Source organism: Lipophrys pholis (assembly GCF_963383615.2).
Source record: "Lipophrys pholis genome assembly, chromosome: 13".
NCBI lineage: Eukaryota > Metazoa > Chordata > Actinopteri > Blenniiformes > Blenniidae > Lipophrys > Lipophrys pholis.
The window spans coordinates 2220319-2235540 of NC_137632.1; the positions used below are offsets into that span (position 1 = coordinate 2220319).

The 15222-nt window shown below is 41.6% G+C and overlaps 1 protein-coding gene across 1 annotated transcript; it reads left to right on the forward strand.

Moving 5' to 3' along the window:
- Positions 1–13157: 13157 nt before the first annotated feature.
- Positions 13158–13979, forward strand: olig2 (oligodendrocyte lineage transcription factor 2; the record flags this gene model as incomplete). Its single annotated transcript, XM_080478906.1, has 1 exon — positions 13158–13979. The coding sequence occupies one exon, from the start codon at positions 13158–13160 to the stop codon at positions 13977–13979; it is 822 nt and encodes a 273-aa protein (XP_080335032.1).
- Positions 13980–15222: the final 1243 nt, after the last annotated feature.

The following is a 15222-nucleotide window of genomic DNA, read 5'->3' on the forward strand; positions in this document are numbered from 1 at the left end:
TGTGACAGCTGGTTAGCAGTGAGGTGGCAATAAAATAGTCCACCCCCTTGTTAGGGCTGATGAGGCTGTGTGTGAGTGTGTGTGTGTGTGTGTGTGTGTGTGTGTGTGTGTGTGTGTGTGTGTGTGTGTGTGTGTGTGTGTGTGTGTGAGTGTGTGTGTGCGTGTGTGTGTGTGTGTGTGTGAGTGTGTGTGTGTGTGTGTGTGTGTGTTGGGATCAGGATACTGGTAGTGAGAGTGAAGGAATGTCACCCAGACTCACAGTCCCTCGTATGACGCTAATTGCAACAGAGCAGGGATGGTCTGGGCTTCTTGTATACGCCATTGTTATTCCTCAGCCTTTTGTCTTCTGCCTTCTGACAATCGCCATGTGAATGAGAGCCTGTTAAGCCTGGCAGATCTCCTTCATTAGACCCCTTTACACCCATTGTGATGCACCACTAAAGATACTGTAGGGCTGTCGGTGACATTAAGCCCCGCAATTCCCTGATACATGATCTTTTTTAAACTGTACGTTCAGGCAAAAATGCTCAGTCACATTTTTTGAAAAAAGTACTGGGAAGTACTGCAGAAATCAGCACTTTTGCCAGTGGAGGTTGCATGTTCTCCCTGAGTTCTACTGTAGTTATATGCTGATAAATATCTTGATCTGTCCCTCTCACAGGTGACCTGTACAGAATGTACATTGTGTTTTGCTTCTTGTTAGATAAGGCCGACTTGTACATTGGTCCTTTTTATTAAGCTGAGATGTTTTACTCCAGGAGTGTCAAACCTCGGGGCTGTGGGCCAAAACTGGACCTCAATAGCCAGCAAGCTACGCAGCAAATTGAAAAAAATAAAAACAAAAAAACATACACTTTGAGTAGCAGTAGCAGGCAGAACACAACCGACCTGAGCTGAGATGTCAGTGAAAGAGCAAACTTGCATCCGCCCTAAAGATGTGCTGTCAGGGGGAGTTTGTAAAAACACCCATAATGCAACAGCTATGGGAGAAGGTTTTGAGACGTTTCACTGTATTCTGCAGCATCATGTTTCATTAAATTTGGCTTTATGTTGAAATTGTAGTAAGTTTTAAGAGTAGTTGTTTGTTTTTTTGGTGAAAATATAGACATTTTCATCACGTATACTCTGCGCCACAGCAAAGAAAAACTTTAATTTTAAACTTAAAGGTTATTATAGCTCTATTTTACAGATCCGGCCCAGTAAAGATGAATTTGGACTGAAAGTGGCCCCTGAACTAAACGGAAGGTAAAAATTGATATACAATTTATTGCCAAGTTAGTGTTATATTGAACAAATAATCCACCAAATATAATGTACATTTTTGACCTGTTTATAAATGGTCAGATTGGGGTATTTTGCTTTCTTTGCTTCAAGAAACATGGTCGTGTACACGGGGTCTAAGTTGTCCCTTCCATGAAGGCTATTTAGTTCATTTTCTGTTTCTCTGTATGTTTCATGTATGATTTTGTAAGATAACCTCATAGTGTTTAACCCAAATTTTCTTTTCCAAGTAAAAGATATTAAGCCTACAATTTATGATTCCCTTTGAAACCTGACATTATGGAGAGGATTCTGTTAATGATGGAAACCAGAAGCCAGTGTGTCTACCGTATTCCTCCCCATCTGCTTCTGAGTGGAAAAAGATGCTCCAGTATTGTTCTGGTATTGTATGGATCATTTATTATGCTTATTTAAGAATATCTTAACCTTCTGAAAGACTTTCTTGTCCACCTTTGCCTGCTGGTGACAACTGACTCCATCACTCCACTGAACGTGACGCTGTTTTGTCCACATAAGTTCGATAGGAGATGCACCTTGGACACAAATCGCCAGCTGGCCTGTTTTTTGGGGGTAAATCGCAACTCGGTCTAGTCCTCATCTCCCTAAAATAAGCATCTGGAGGCCCAGGCAGTGAATACAAGAGAGAATATATTCATCCCCATGCTGCTTTGTTAAATCTCTGTGCGTCAGGGCTGTTGTACCCCCCGTGCCCTCCTGGGTGACCCCAGAGGATCAGAGACCAGGTTGTCGAAACATTTGTAACATTTGGCCAAAGCAAATCTCAGGCTGCCTGTTGAATTGAAGCTCAGACCAAAGAGGGGAGAAAAAAAATCCCCCTGGAACCCTTAAAAACCTCCCTACACTGGACCAGGACTCCCCCTCCAACCCCACCCCTCTTGTTCCTTATCCCTCACTCACACACACACACACACACACACACACACACACACACACACACACACACACACACACACACACACACACACACACACACACACACACACACACACACACACACACACTGAGCACGGAGGCTCAACCCCTCACAACCTCCAGCAAATCCCCTTTATCTTTTCCCAGCCAGATGGGGCCGCTGGAATAATAGCTGAAGCCCAATGAGTTCCATTCAATTTGTCATGCCGTCTAAAGGAGCTTGTAAGCTTCCCATTTGCAGTTATGTTATAGTAACCATGGGAGGCTCTGCAGTGTTAGGACTTAATTACCTCCTAATAGCTGTTGTAGAGATAAAGCCCCCGGCCAGCGTAACGCTGTCCGGCCCCTGAGACACTCCGGCTCGACACAGACTCCCTCTGCAGCCAAGATCCACACAGTTCATGGTGTTCGAGGGCTCGCTCCTGAGTACAATAGTACAACCTGCCACACACCTGGACAGGGAAGGAGCTTCCTGGTCTCAGTGTACCTGGAATCACGGACCTCACACCGATCTCAGAATATTCTTGTGTACGTCTGTATTTGATGTGATTACCTGAACGTCACTGAAAGTCATTAAACACATTCAAACTGTTGGATTACCTGAACATCTCTCACAGAAGCACACAATAGTAGAATTGGTAATCCTCCACAACGTTCATCTGTCTTCTGCTTCATCCCAACATGTGGGGCGCTGGAGATCACACTCTCTGGACAAAGGCAGACCGCTCAGGAGTTCATCGCACTTGCAGGCAGTTTGGGATCCTTTTACTCAATGTTTTCAAATAGAAGTTGAGTTTTGGACATTGTTTTCAAAAACTTTCCATGTAAATGCTAAACTTTTTGGAAATGAAAACGAGAGTCATCTTGTAAACGCTTCCCCCATGGAGGCTATTTAGCTCCTTTTCTGTCGTTTCTCTGCATGTCTGGAGTACGACTTTGTGGGCTAACCTCATAACCCTGAACATATAGGGTTTTTTGTCTTTTTCCGAATAAATGAATTTAAGGCTACAATTTATGGTCTTCTTTGAAATGTTCCATAAAGGCGGTTCCTATAAACAAGCCTGTTTTCCTTGCTAGACATGCGACTGTCTGCCTTTTTCCGCCCCAATCTGGTTGCTTTGCAGTTATATAATAAAGCAAACAATTCCAAGAACATCTGTTATTTCAGATCCAACTCCATCTCAATGGAAACGGGGGAAAACGCAACTTTCTGAAAACACTCAGGCTCCGCCTCCAGGTAGACGGCGAGAATGCTGCTCATGTGTGTCAGGGATTGCAGGTGGTGTGTGGATGGACCCAAGTGCAGACTCACAGAGTTCCATAAAAACCAGAGCTCATTGAAGTCCAGGGAACACGAGGAGATGCAGGGGACACAAGGGCGACAAGAGGAGAGACATGAAGACATGAAGACAAGACGATCCGACAAGGACAACAGAGGGAGAGGGCTCTAGATACACAAGGAAGGGGTGGACACGGGTAGCACACAATGATGGGAGCACACAGACGGATAAGGCCATTGGTTAATTGGAAACACGAGGTGAGACACACAGGGACAGACACAGAGACCTGACAATGTGCATGGGCATCACAGCCATTGTAGATAGTTCTTCAGCCAATGCTTGAGTAGAGGGACAATAACAACAGTGTTTCCTCTAGTCTAGAGTGTCATGACTCCGAAAACAGAAAATTTTCTTTGCATTTTGGGGGTCCAGTTTCACCACAACAGTGCTCAGTGCCACTGAAAGTGCAACTTTTCAAGAACAGTCTGACTTTGTCTCCTTGGAGATGGTGGGAATAGTGAATGGTTGCTCTGCACATGCTCAGTAGATGGACAATAACAAAGTTTCCTCTGTGGTGTCATGACTCCCAGTCCATATTCTCCTGGGACTCTTATTTTGACATCGTAATAACAATCTAGCTTGGTAGTTCTACTTTGACAGTCACTGTAATAACAATCCAACTTGGTAGCTTTATTTTGACAGTCACTGTAATAACAATCCAACTTGTTACTTTTATTTTGGCAGTCACAGTAATAACAATTAAACTTGATAGTTTTATTCTGACAGTCACCGTAATAAATATCTGACTTGGTAGCTTTGTTTTGACAATGTTAATAACAATCGAACTTGGTCCTCTGTCGATACAAATGTACTGCCGATACTCCTGTTGTTAATTATTAGAGTGGATTGTTCTCTGTGCGTATTTGTTTCCTTAAAACAACCGACAGCTCCCACTAGTGGACCACCATGCTAACTACATCATTTTCAGTATTTCCGTGTAAATGGACATCGTTTTCAAAATGTTGCTGTGTAAACATGAAACTTCCCTCAGAGGAAAATGCAAAAACGCTGCATTTGTACTTGAAACGTTGCCGTGGAAACCATGTCAACTGTTCATTCACAGATTCCCTCCAGAAACATTTGATACATTTTGACCACAGTGTAGAATTTTGCTGAAAAAACAAAAACAAAAATAATACAAATAATAAATATTTTTTTGCAAAACGAAGACATAATATTTGGTATTTTCCCATTCCAATAGCATTTTAAAGTTTGAGAAAAGCAGTTATATTTTATGGCAGTTTATCTTATCAGATATGAGCAATTTAATCCGAATGAAATTGTTACTCAGTTAGTGATGCAATACTTACAGCTTTAGGGGTTTGAGTTGGAATGTCAACATCATTAAGATATATGTAATATCATATGAAACATATATTCTTATTAACAACTTTCTTTACCTACATTAGAAGGACAGCTCTCATGTCGGCCAGTTTGGTGTGAGAGTGAGCGAGACCAGGTTGAGATGGTTTGCTTGTGCATGTTGGAGAGAAAATAACACTGCTGATGGAGCTCCCAGGTGAGGAGTTTGTCTCAGGTGAGAGGTCAAACAGGCTGTTTTCATTACATTTGATATCTACTTTCTTTCTGGCATTTCCTGTTAGTTGCCCTTGTGGATACTATTCAACATAAAAGTGTAGAGATCTTAAGGTATCAGAGTCTGTCTCTACTGTCTCTACTGTCTCTACTCAAAGTCTCTGGATTTCTTAGCGTCAACCAGCCACTTCCTGTCAAATCGGTCATTCTTGATGGCAGCTGTAATCAGAACAAACAACGACTCGGACTACAAAAATGTTTTCCTTTGGCTGGTGAATCTGAAAAACAAGAGTTGAAGTTCCTCCACATGAAGTGCAGTGATGAGTCTCATGAATGAAGAAGAAGACAACTGGTATTTTGAATTATTATAGATCATCAATTATGCTAATGAATGCAAATCTCAGGAATGTGCACCTGCTCATGAACAGGGGTCATGCAGGCTGAACTGTTCTGTGTACTTCAGAAAGAGTTTACTGAATGTGACGGAGGACCAAAACAAGGTACGACGGGCTGAATTAGTCACGTCTCTATTACATTCAATGATCCTCTGTGTCACACAGGTCGTCTTGACAACACAACATCTCAGGTCATAACCAAAGTTATCAGGGAAGATTCAGGACAGCAACAATTTCAAGTGAAATACTACATTGTGACAAGTAGATTTTGCTTCTTAACAGTATTATCCTTCCTTTTCTCCTTGACATTTTTGCTGATGCATCTAATAAACTTTCTTGATTTGTTTAAATGTTGTCTTTGTTTCTTTTAAGGTCATAGCTTCTTTTCATTAGTGATGGTTTCCACCTTTACCTGTATCTGTCCCTGTCCCTGTACTTGTACTTGTACTTGTACCTGTACCTGTCCCTATCCCTGTACTTGTACCTGTACCTGTCCCTGTACCTGTACCTGTACCTGTACCCATACCCGTACTCGTAACCGTACCTGTACTTGTACCTGTAACTATACCTGTCCCTGTCTCTGTACTTGTACAGGTACAGACCTGTCCCCGTACCCGTACATGTACCTGTACATGTACCTGTACCTGTCCCTGTACTTGTATCTGTACCTGTAACTGTACCTGTCCCTATCCCTGTACTTGTACTTGTACCTGTAACTATACCTTTCCCTGTCTCTATAGTTTTACAGGTACAGACCTGTCCTTGTACCCGTACACGTACCTGTACCTGTACCAGTACCTGTACCAGTACCCGTACCTGTCCCTGTACTTGTTCCTGTACCTGTACCCGTACTCATGTTCGTAACCGTACCCGTACCTGTAACTATACCTGTCCCTGTCTCTGTACTTGTACAGGTACAGACCTGTACCTGTACCTGTACCCGTACCCATACTTATACCTGTACCTATTCCTGTACCTGTACCTTTCCCTGTACCTCTTCCTGTACTTGTACTTGTAACTATACCTGTCCCTGTCTCTGTACTTTTACAGGTACAGATCTGTCCTTGTACCCGTACACATACCTGTACCTGTACTTGTACCTGTACCTGTACCCATACCCGTACCTGTTCTTGTACCTGTAACTATACCTGTCCCTGTCTCTGTACTTGTACAGGTACAGACCTGTACCTGTATCTGTACCTGTACCTGTCCCTATCCCTGTACTTGTACCTGTCCCTGTACTTGTACCTGTCCCTGTACCTGTACCTGTCCCTGTACTTGTACCTGTACCTGTACCTGTACCTGTACCTGTCCCTGTACTTGTACCTGTCCCTGTACTTGTACTTGTACTTGTACCTGTACCCGTACCTGTACTTGTACCTGTACTTGTACCTGTAACTATATCTGTCCATGTCTCTGTACTTGTACAGGTACAGATCTGTCTCTGTACCCGTACCTGTACTTGTACCTGTACCTGTCCCTGTACTTGTATCTGTATCTGTACCTGTAACTGTTCCTATCCCTGTACTTGTACTTGTATTTGTACTTGTACCTGTACTTGTACCTGTACTTGAACCTGTACTTGTACCAGTACCCGTACCTGTACCTGTACTTGTACTTGTCCCTTTACTTGTACCTGTACCTGTACCCGTACCTGTTCTTGTACCTGTAACAATACCTGTCCCTGTCTCTGTACTTGTATAGGTACAGACCTGTACCTGTACCCGTACCCGTACTTTTACCTGTACCTGTACCTGTACCTATTCCTGTCCCTGTCCCTGTACCTGTACTTGTACTTGTACCTGTAACTATACCTGTCCCTGTCTCTGTACTTTTACAGGTACAGACCTGTCCTTGTACCCGTACACGTACCTGTACCTGTACTTGTACCTGTACCTGTACCCGTACCCGTACCCGTACCTGTACCTGTACTTGTACCTGTAACTATACCTGTCCCTGTCTCTGTACTTGTACAGGTACAGGTACAGGTACAGGTACAGACCTGTACCTGTACCTGTACCTGTAGCTGTACCTGTACCTGTATCTGTCTCTGTACCTGTACCTGTACCCTCCCTGTAACTGTCCCTATCCCTGTACCTGTACCTGTACCTGTACCTGTCTCCCCTCACTCCAAACTTCACTACATGTCCTTGTTTATTCCCCCTGTAGTTTCACGTTGCTTCTCTCTGCAGCCTAACCTGAGCAGCTGGAGACTCTGAACTGTGAAGTAGTTTCTCTTCTCCTCTTATTAGTTTTTAATAGAATATTAGATCTTATTTGTTCTCTGCAGGCCTCCTATAGCTCCGTCCAACACTTTACAACGTCACAGTCACACATTTGGTGATGGAACAAGCGTATAATCAAGAAAATTGTATTCTTCAATGAAAAACATGAATGATGTGCAGGTATCCAAACGTGTGTCAACATTTTGGAAATGAAAAATTAGATCGATCATAGGTCCATAGATATTCCGCAGATAGAATTCCTCAGCATCGTGGAAAGGAAATTCCTCCTCTCTGCTTCAGCATTTGAACGCATCACGATGAGTCAGAGAATTATGAACCAATCAGAAGCCACCTTTCAAAAAGTATAGACCACATGGAATCAACTGACCAATCACGTTGTTCCTTACTGGGCGTAATACAAACCGGGAATCATTTGCTCGGTGTTTACTTGAGACGATAATTCACTATATTTTGGTGAAAAAAGATTCATTGGATAAAATTAGAGGGTGACAAGTAGTGATGGACATTATACACATAGAGTATGTTAGAGGCTTTGAGCAACACGTCTTTTCCTTTGGGCTCGATGCCTAAAACTGATGTGGACAGTCACTGTAATAACAATCCAACCTGGTCGTCTGTCCAAACGCACTGGACTCCCATTGTTACTGTTTAGAGTGTTTTGTTTTAATTGGTTTCATTACAAAGATAACCAAGAGTGCCAACTAGTGGCCTGGCATGCTAACTACAGAGTTTTCAGCATTTCTGCCTTTTCTATGTGAAGGTACATCATTTTCAAAATGTTGCTGAGTAACTAAAACAGTGTTTTTACTTGAAACTCTGTCGTGTAAACGAGACCTCAGTCTGTGTTCCTGTGCCTATTTATCTCCTGTGATCTCATGTATTTTGGTCACTGGATTTGTGTGTGTGTGTGTGTGTGTGTGTGTGTGTGTGTGTGTGTGTGTGTGTGTGTGTGTGTGTGTGTGTGTGTGTGTGTGTGTGTGTGTGTGTGTGTGTGTGTGTGTGTGTGTGTGTGTGTGTGTGTGTGTGTGTGTGTGTGTTGGAAGAGCTCCTGAAAGGTTTCTGTTTCAGCTTTTGTCTTCTTCAGTCTTGAACTTGAAATGTATTGAGATTTAAATGATCTAAATTTTAAAAATAGTAAGAAACACATGGATATTAAATAATTGAGCTCTTGTCACATTCGATGACAAAACACAACATTGAAATCTGAAAGCGTTTTGCCGCCCTAAAGTCTTTATTCTTCTAAATTGAGTGACAGATAACATCGAAATGTCTGCACATTGATATGAAACATAGCCAGTTTTCTTTCAGGTTTTCCCTCCACTTCCTCCACTGGCACTTAACTCTGCATTAAATATACAGTGAATTGCGAATACAGGAGGGCTGCATGTGAATCTAAGTGTGAGACAAAGTACACAAACTCACACAGTAACAGCAGTGGTGGTGGCAGGCGGCATCTCACGTTCCTCACCACACAATTTAACAAAAGCGAGAATTTTGCTTCATTTCGTTCCAAGATTTCCCAGAGAAAAGGATTGAGGGGGAGAGCCAGGACATTATTCATGTCTTTTAGTTCATTTGGCTGGGCCGGTCAGCTCCCCAGACAGAAAGAGAATCCTGCTCTCATGTTTTCGCACCCTCCTCTCTTTTCTGCTTTTTTTGTTCCCTTTCGTTTTTTTTATTTTTGAGGAAGATTAGCAGGATTAAGTGTGGCTCACATATGCTCCTCCTCACTATTGGTATTCACCACTGCACCACCACCAAGACTGACTGACGGAGGGAGGAGAGAGAAAGACGGAGGTGATGCTGGAAATGTAGAGAACTGCCTGCTCTCAGTGACTGTTTTGGTTTTTTCCCCCGATTTGGCTGCCAGACATTGAAACCAATACGTATTTCCTAAATGAAGTCAGAAGTTTGGGGCTGCTCCGCTCCGCTCCAGCAATCCTGGCCTGGATTCAAATTTGATCAGTGACTAAATCTTGAGTGGTGAAACTAAAGTAACAAAATCAGAATAAAAGTATTTGTTAGGTCTTTTGCTTGTTTTTCTCCCCGACATCTTATTGATGCATTTCTCTTAAAAATATGAAAAAAAAGAGAAAGTTGCACATTACAGTCATATTTAGCCTACTTTCATGTGAATATCAATATGTACTATAGCAGTACTCACTATGTGGGATTCCTGGATTGTGATATATCTAAATATTGTGTGTTGGAGTAGATTTTACAAAAGTCTCAAAAATATGAAAGTACAAAAGTAACTAAGTATTTTAAAGAGTGCACAAAAGAAGGCATATTTTGGCTACAAAGTCATCTGTTGTTCATGATGATGCATTGAAGACATACGAATATATGAAATCATCATATTGGGCCGGTTTTTTGCAGCATCAGCAACATTTCTAACGTGTTGCAACTGTTAATGGAAACAGAGAAAGATGTGTTTTCATCTATGATGGGATAAAAGTTATTCTGTCTTTCACAATATTGTCATTATGAATAAAAAAAGGGAATACATAAAATCTACATTTGCAGTATGTGAAATATTTCTCATAACACATGCTGAAGCCTTTAGCTGCTGGGAATTGTTCAGCTTTGCTTTGCCTCAGTTCTATTTATGGAGTTTTCTTCATTCTTACTGTGTTTCAGTTATGTGTCATAATTATGGTGTACATATAAGGGAAGAGGGTGGAGCAGTTTATGTTGCATTTTCTTGTACAGAAAGTGAATCATGAATAATGGTTGATTTGACTCTAAAAACTAAACATTTGTTCTTAACAACATTTTTCAAACAGAAATGAATTGTTGCTGTATTTTATAGATTCCAGGAAGTTCCCCCACTGATTTGACCAAACAAAACAAATAAATACATTAATAAATGCAGGGAAAAAAGAGTCAAAAAGACAATTTTTTTCATGTAAATATATATGATATGTAAATGAGATTTTTTACATTGATGTTAAAACCCTACAATTTTTACTCTGTCAGCTAATGGCACAATGTTGAGGAGGCACCATAATTAGGGAAGAAAAAAACGTGCACATTTATAATAATAATAATAATAATAATAATAATAATAATAATAATAATAATAATAATAATAATAATAATAATATATGGTCAAAAAAATTAAGAAAGAATTTGATATCACGGTGGGTTTTATAAAATATTTGGGAATGTAAAAAGCCAGAGTGTGTGTATGAATCCACAGCAACACTGAAACTGTGGGAATGTCTAATGAAGCAAGCGGTGCACAGACACACACAAACCTCCTGATTTCAAACAGCACTTCAGCCGCCCTCATTACCATAATCTCATTTAACAGGGGCGAACTCGGCGCGCGCACGGGGAAACCGGGTGTGCGCGTGAGTGCGTGTTGGTGCGAGCAAAGACCTATACCTGGACGAGCGACGTGACACTTGACCGTCACACACACACAGACACACACCCACACACACAGACACACACACACACATATATATATATATTATATATATATATATATATATATATATATATATATATATATATATATATATTAAAGTAAATAAATAAATATTGACTGTGAAATAGTTAAAAATATTTTTCCAATATCATTGTCGTTATTGGAGAATCAGGAGGCTTTCATTTTTGGCATTTTATTTAAGATAAGACAATCCTTTATTTGTCCCTCAATGGGGACATTTGCATTGTTGCAACAGCAACAATGACAGCAATAAAAGATAGCAACAGAATACGAACAATAATATTAATACATATAAATATATGAATCTGTAATTTAGTTGCCAAGTTTTTTTTTAAATACAATTTTGAATGAAGAAAATTAATGATCATGTCAGTTTATAAATGTCTTCATAACCCACTTCGTCTGAATTCAAACCGATATTTTCAAACAAATAAAGCTTTTTTTTCAATAAGATGTGTAGTTACTTAAAATGAATTTCAATTATGTATCGTGTCTGTTATAAATCAAAATAACGCATGACAGTGGGAAATAATAAAAAAAAGCATTACATTGCTTGAATGTATTCATAAATATATGTATTTTTAAACTTCATGTTATGTTTCGGGCCTGTTTGCATTTCATCCCATTAGCCCTCCTAATGGCAGGGAGGATATTTCTAACTCATATGAAAACAGATACACTTGTAAAGGCAATTAGCGTTTATTGAGTCCGACTGCACAACAGGCAACTTGTCATATTTGCGCACAATGCCGCTGTCAGTTCGGGTTAAGTCTGGGGACAAACCATCGGTTCTGGCCCTTCTGTCAGCCGCTGGCCTGCAGCAGCACCAACAGCAGGCCACAGTATATCGCTCTCTGCAGACTAATTGAAAAATGACGGATCATAACCGTTAAAGACAATTTTGCACACTTCATTAATTAACGTTAAAGATGCACTTCAACGGCAGCTGCGGGGCCGACAGCCGCGGGAGGGGGAAACAAACGGAAAACGCCGTATTAACTCCAACCCAGCAACATATTGCGCTGTTTATTAGGCTTCCACAGGGTATTACTGTTCATTTGACGAGATTTCACGCCTGGCTGAGTAGCACACACAAAAAACAAAACAAAACAAAACAAAAATCATTTTAAAAAAGCGGAAAAGAATTTGATGAATGTTAAATAAAAAAAAAAAAAAGAATTCTGTCAATCCGTCCAATTTCTTTAAATTACATGTATTTTTTGTATTACAGGTTTTAATCACATGCGCGCAGATGTTCTGCTGATCAAAAAAAAAAAATCCTTGAACATTAATCACAAAAACCTTTAAATAAAATATTTCTGAGGGACATTTGACAGATTAAGCGTCAAATTGTGGCTTGTTCAGAGATTGGAGGAAAGATCCATCCACACGCTCGCATTTTGCTCAGAAATGGCCTTAAGTATGAGGGAGTTTGTCTAATTTCACTTAATGGTGTTGCTGCCCACCTCCGCCCCCCACCCACCCCGACTCCACAGAGCTGATTGGTCGCTGGGAGGCAGCGGGGACCGACACCGCGTTGTCCCGGTGACCCGGCCTCTGTGCGCTCTTGCGAGCTATAAAACCCAGCGGCCGCACGCAGGCGTGCCAAAAGGGCTGTCAGATGCGATTTGGAGTAACAAGTGGATTTGAGGTTTTGGTTTTCTCACCTTCGCGCTTGAAACCCGTTCTGGTAGGTGTTTTAAAGCTTGATTTTTATCATTCGAGCCGGCTGATATTGGTTTATTAAAACAGCTCTTGTACATAAACTAAAGAAAAGAAAGAAAAAGCTTGTTGATAACTTTTTGTATTCTTACAGTACAAACACTTGAAAAACATGCACCTCTTTCTTCTTTAATTATACTCCGATGCCAGATTAAATTAGACAACAGGCTGACTGTGCCATGATGACGGTTCGATCTAGTTTTAACAGCTTTCTCTCTCTTTGGCGCACAGTTGCATCCCCAGAAACATGGACTCAGACACCAGCCGCGTCTCGAGCCGACCGTCCTCTCCAGAGGTGGACGACATCTTCATGGCGACCCTGAAGAAGTCTGTGCACGGCTTCTCCGGCGCCGTCTCCTCCACGCAGAGCGACTCTCCCTCCGATAACCCGCTGCTGCGCGGCCTCTCCGTCTCGGACGAGGAAGCGCTGGCTCTTCGGATGGCCTCTAAGAAGGACCGCAAGCTTCTGTCGGAGAACGAGCTGCAGGCGGTCCGCCTCAAGATCAACAGCCGCGAGCGCAAGAGGATGCACGACCTGAACGTGGCCATGGACGGGCTGCGGGAGGTCATGCCCTACGCGCACGGGCCGTCCGTGCGCAAACTCTCCAAGATCGCCACCCTCCTGCTGGCGAGAAACTACATCCTGATGTTGAGCAACTCCCTAGAGGAGATGAAGCGGCTGGTCAGTGAGATCTACGGCAGCAGCGGGCACCACGGCGGCTTCCACCCGTCAGCCTGTGGGACTATGACGCACGCAGGCCCCGTGCCGGGACACCCGGCCGCGTCCCACGCGTCACACCCGGCGGTGCATCACCCGCTCCTCCCGCCGGCCGCCGTCTCCTCCGCCTCGCTCTCCGCGCCCGGCATCTCCGCAGTCACCTCCGTCAGACCACACCACGGACTCCTGAAAGCGCCCGGGGCAGGCGCGGGGCCGCTGGGCAGCAGCTTCCAGCACTGGGGCGTCGGCACCGGGATGCCCTGTCCGTGCAGCATGTGCCAAGTCCCGCCGCCGCACGTGTCCAGCATGAGCTCCGTGACCATGCCCAGGCTGCCCAGCGACTCCAAGTGACCCAAAGGAACTTTTCTTACAGACTCTGTCCCCTTCTTGGCTTTTATTTATCTTTGTTGCGTCGACGGAGCCATAAAAGACCACTGATTCTCCTTACTGGGATTCTCTGGGGTTTCTGCTACTAACTTAGTGCTTTATGGTAAATAACCTCTATTGTTACAAGTGTTTCTTCACAGAGCTCCTCAAGCACAACTTCATCTTAAAATATGTGACGGCCCAGACGTCTGTGTGTCTTTGTACAATTATTTAAATTTATTCTTAGTTGTTTTGCTGTTTTTTTTCTCCAGAATTTGGGCCAAACTTGAATCAAACTACAAATACAGTGTAAATATGTAGATGGAATATTCAGTTTAAATAGTGAAGATATATATTAGATATCTTGTGGGGAAACTCTTCCTCACGTCTCACATTTTGCACCTGCTGTTTCTTTTCTGTCCTTCTTCTTCACTCTTCTGTCCTTCTTTTCCTCTGGTAGGTTGTCATTCACTGTCTGACGCACACAATGGCCACTTCTTTATTTTTGTAATAAAAAACAAAAACAAAAAGAGAAATGATATTTATTTACTTATTTTGGACTGGAATTTCAGTTGAATCTCTGCTTATGTTGGGGTTTGAAATGTGAAATAAAGACAGATAATTGAAAAGAAGAAGTGTCTTTGGTGATGGTTTTTGCTTATAGAAGGAACATTTGCACACAGAATGAGTCATGGACGTTTGTTTTAGTCTACCTTTTTAAAGTTAGGGATTCAATTTGGTACTATACAGTATCTAAATAATCACTATGATTCCTTATAAAACAAGTTTGCTATGTTGACTAAATATAAATTCAACAATTTTAGCAGTTAAGATTAATAATTAAACAGTTATCAAAAGATGGGGAATGTTTTGTTTGGAGATATTTAAGAGCTATAGTTGTACTTTTAGTATTGTTTTATAAATTAGTTTAAATAAACAATATTTGCAGTTATGTGACTAGAAAGATTGGGATAATTTAACTTAAACGTTTTAAAAGCTGTATGTGTAATTGAGTGTTATAGTCCTGCAATCTGACTTAAAGTGCCACAAATATAAATATGACAAGAACATTTTTAGAACATGATATTAATTGTACTTGTTTTATATGTACAAATAGTTTGTTTCTTTTATCACAATTTTAAGTCAAAATCTTTTTTTCTACAAATCAATGAGGCATAATAAGATGTGTTTAGGGAATTATAAATCAGAAGTGCTGCAATGACTTTGC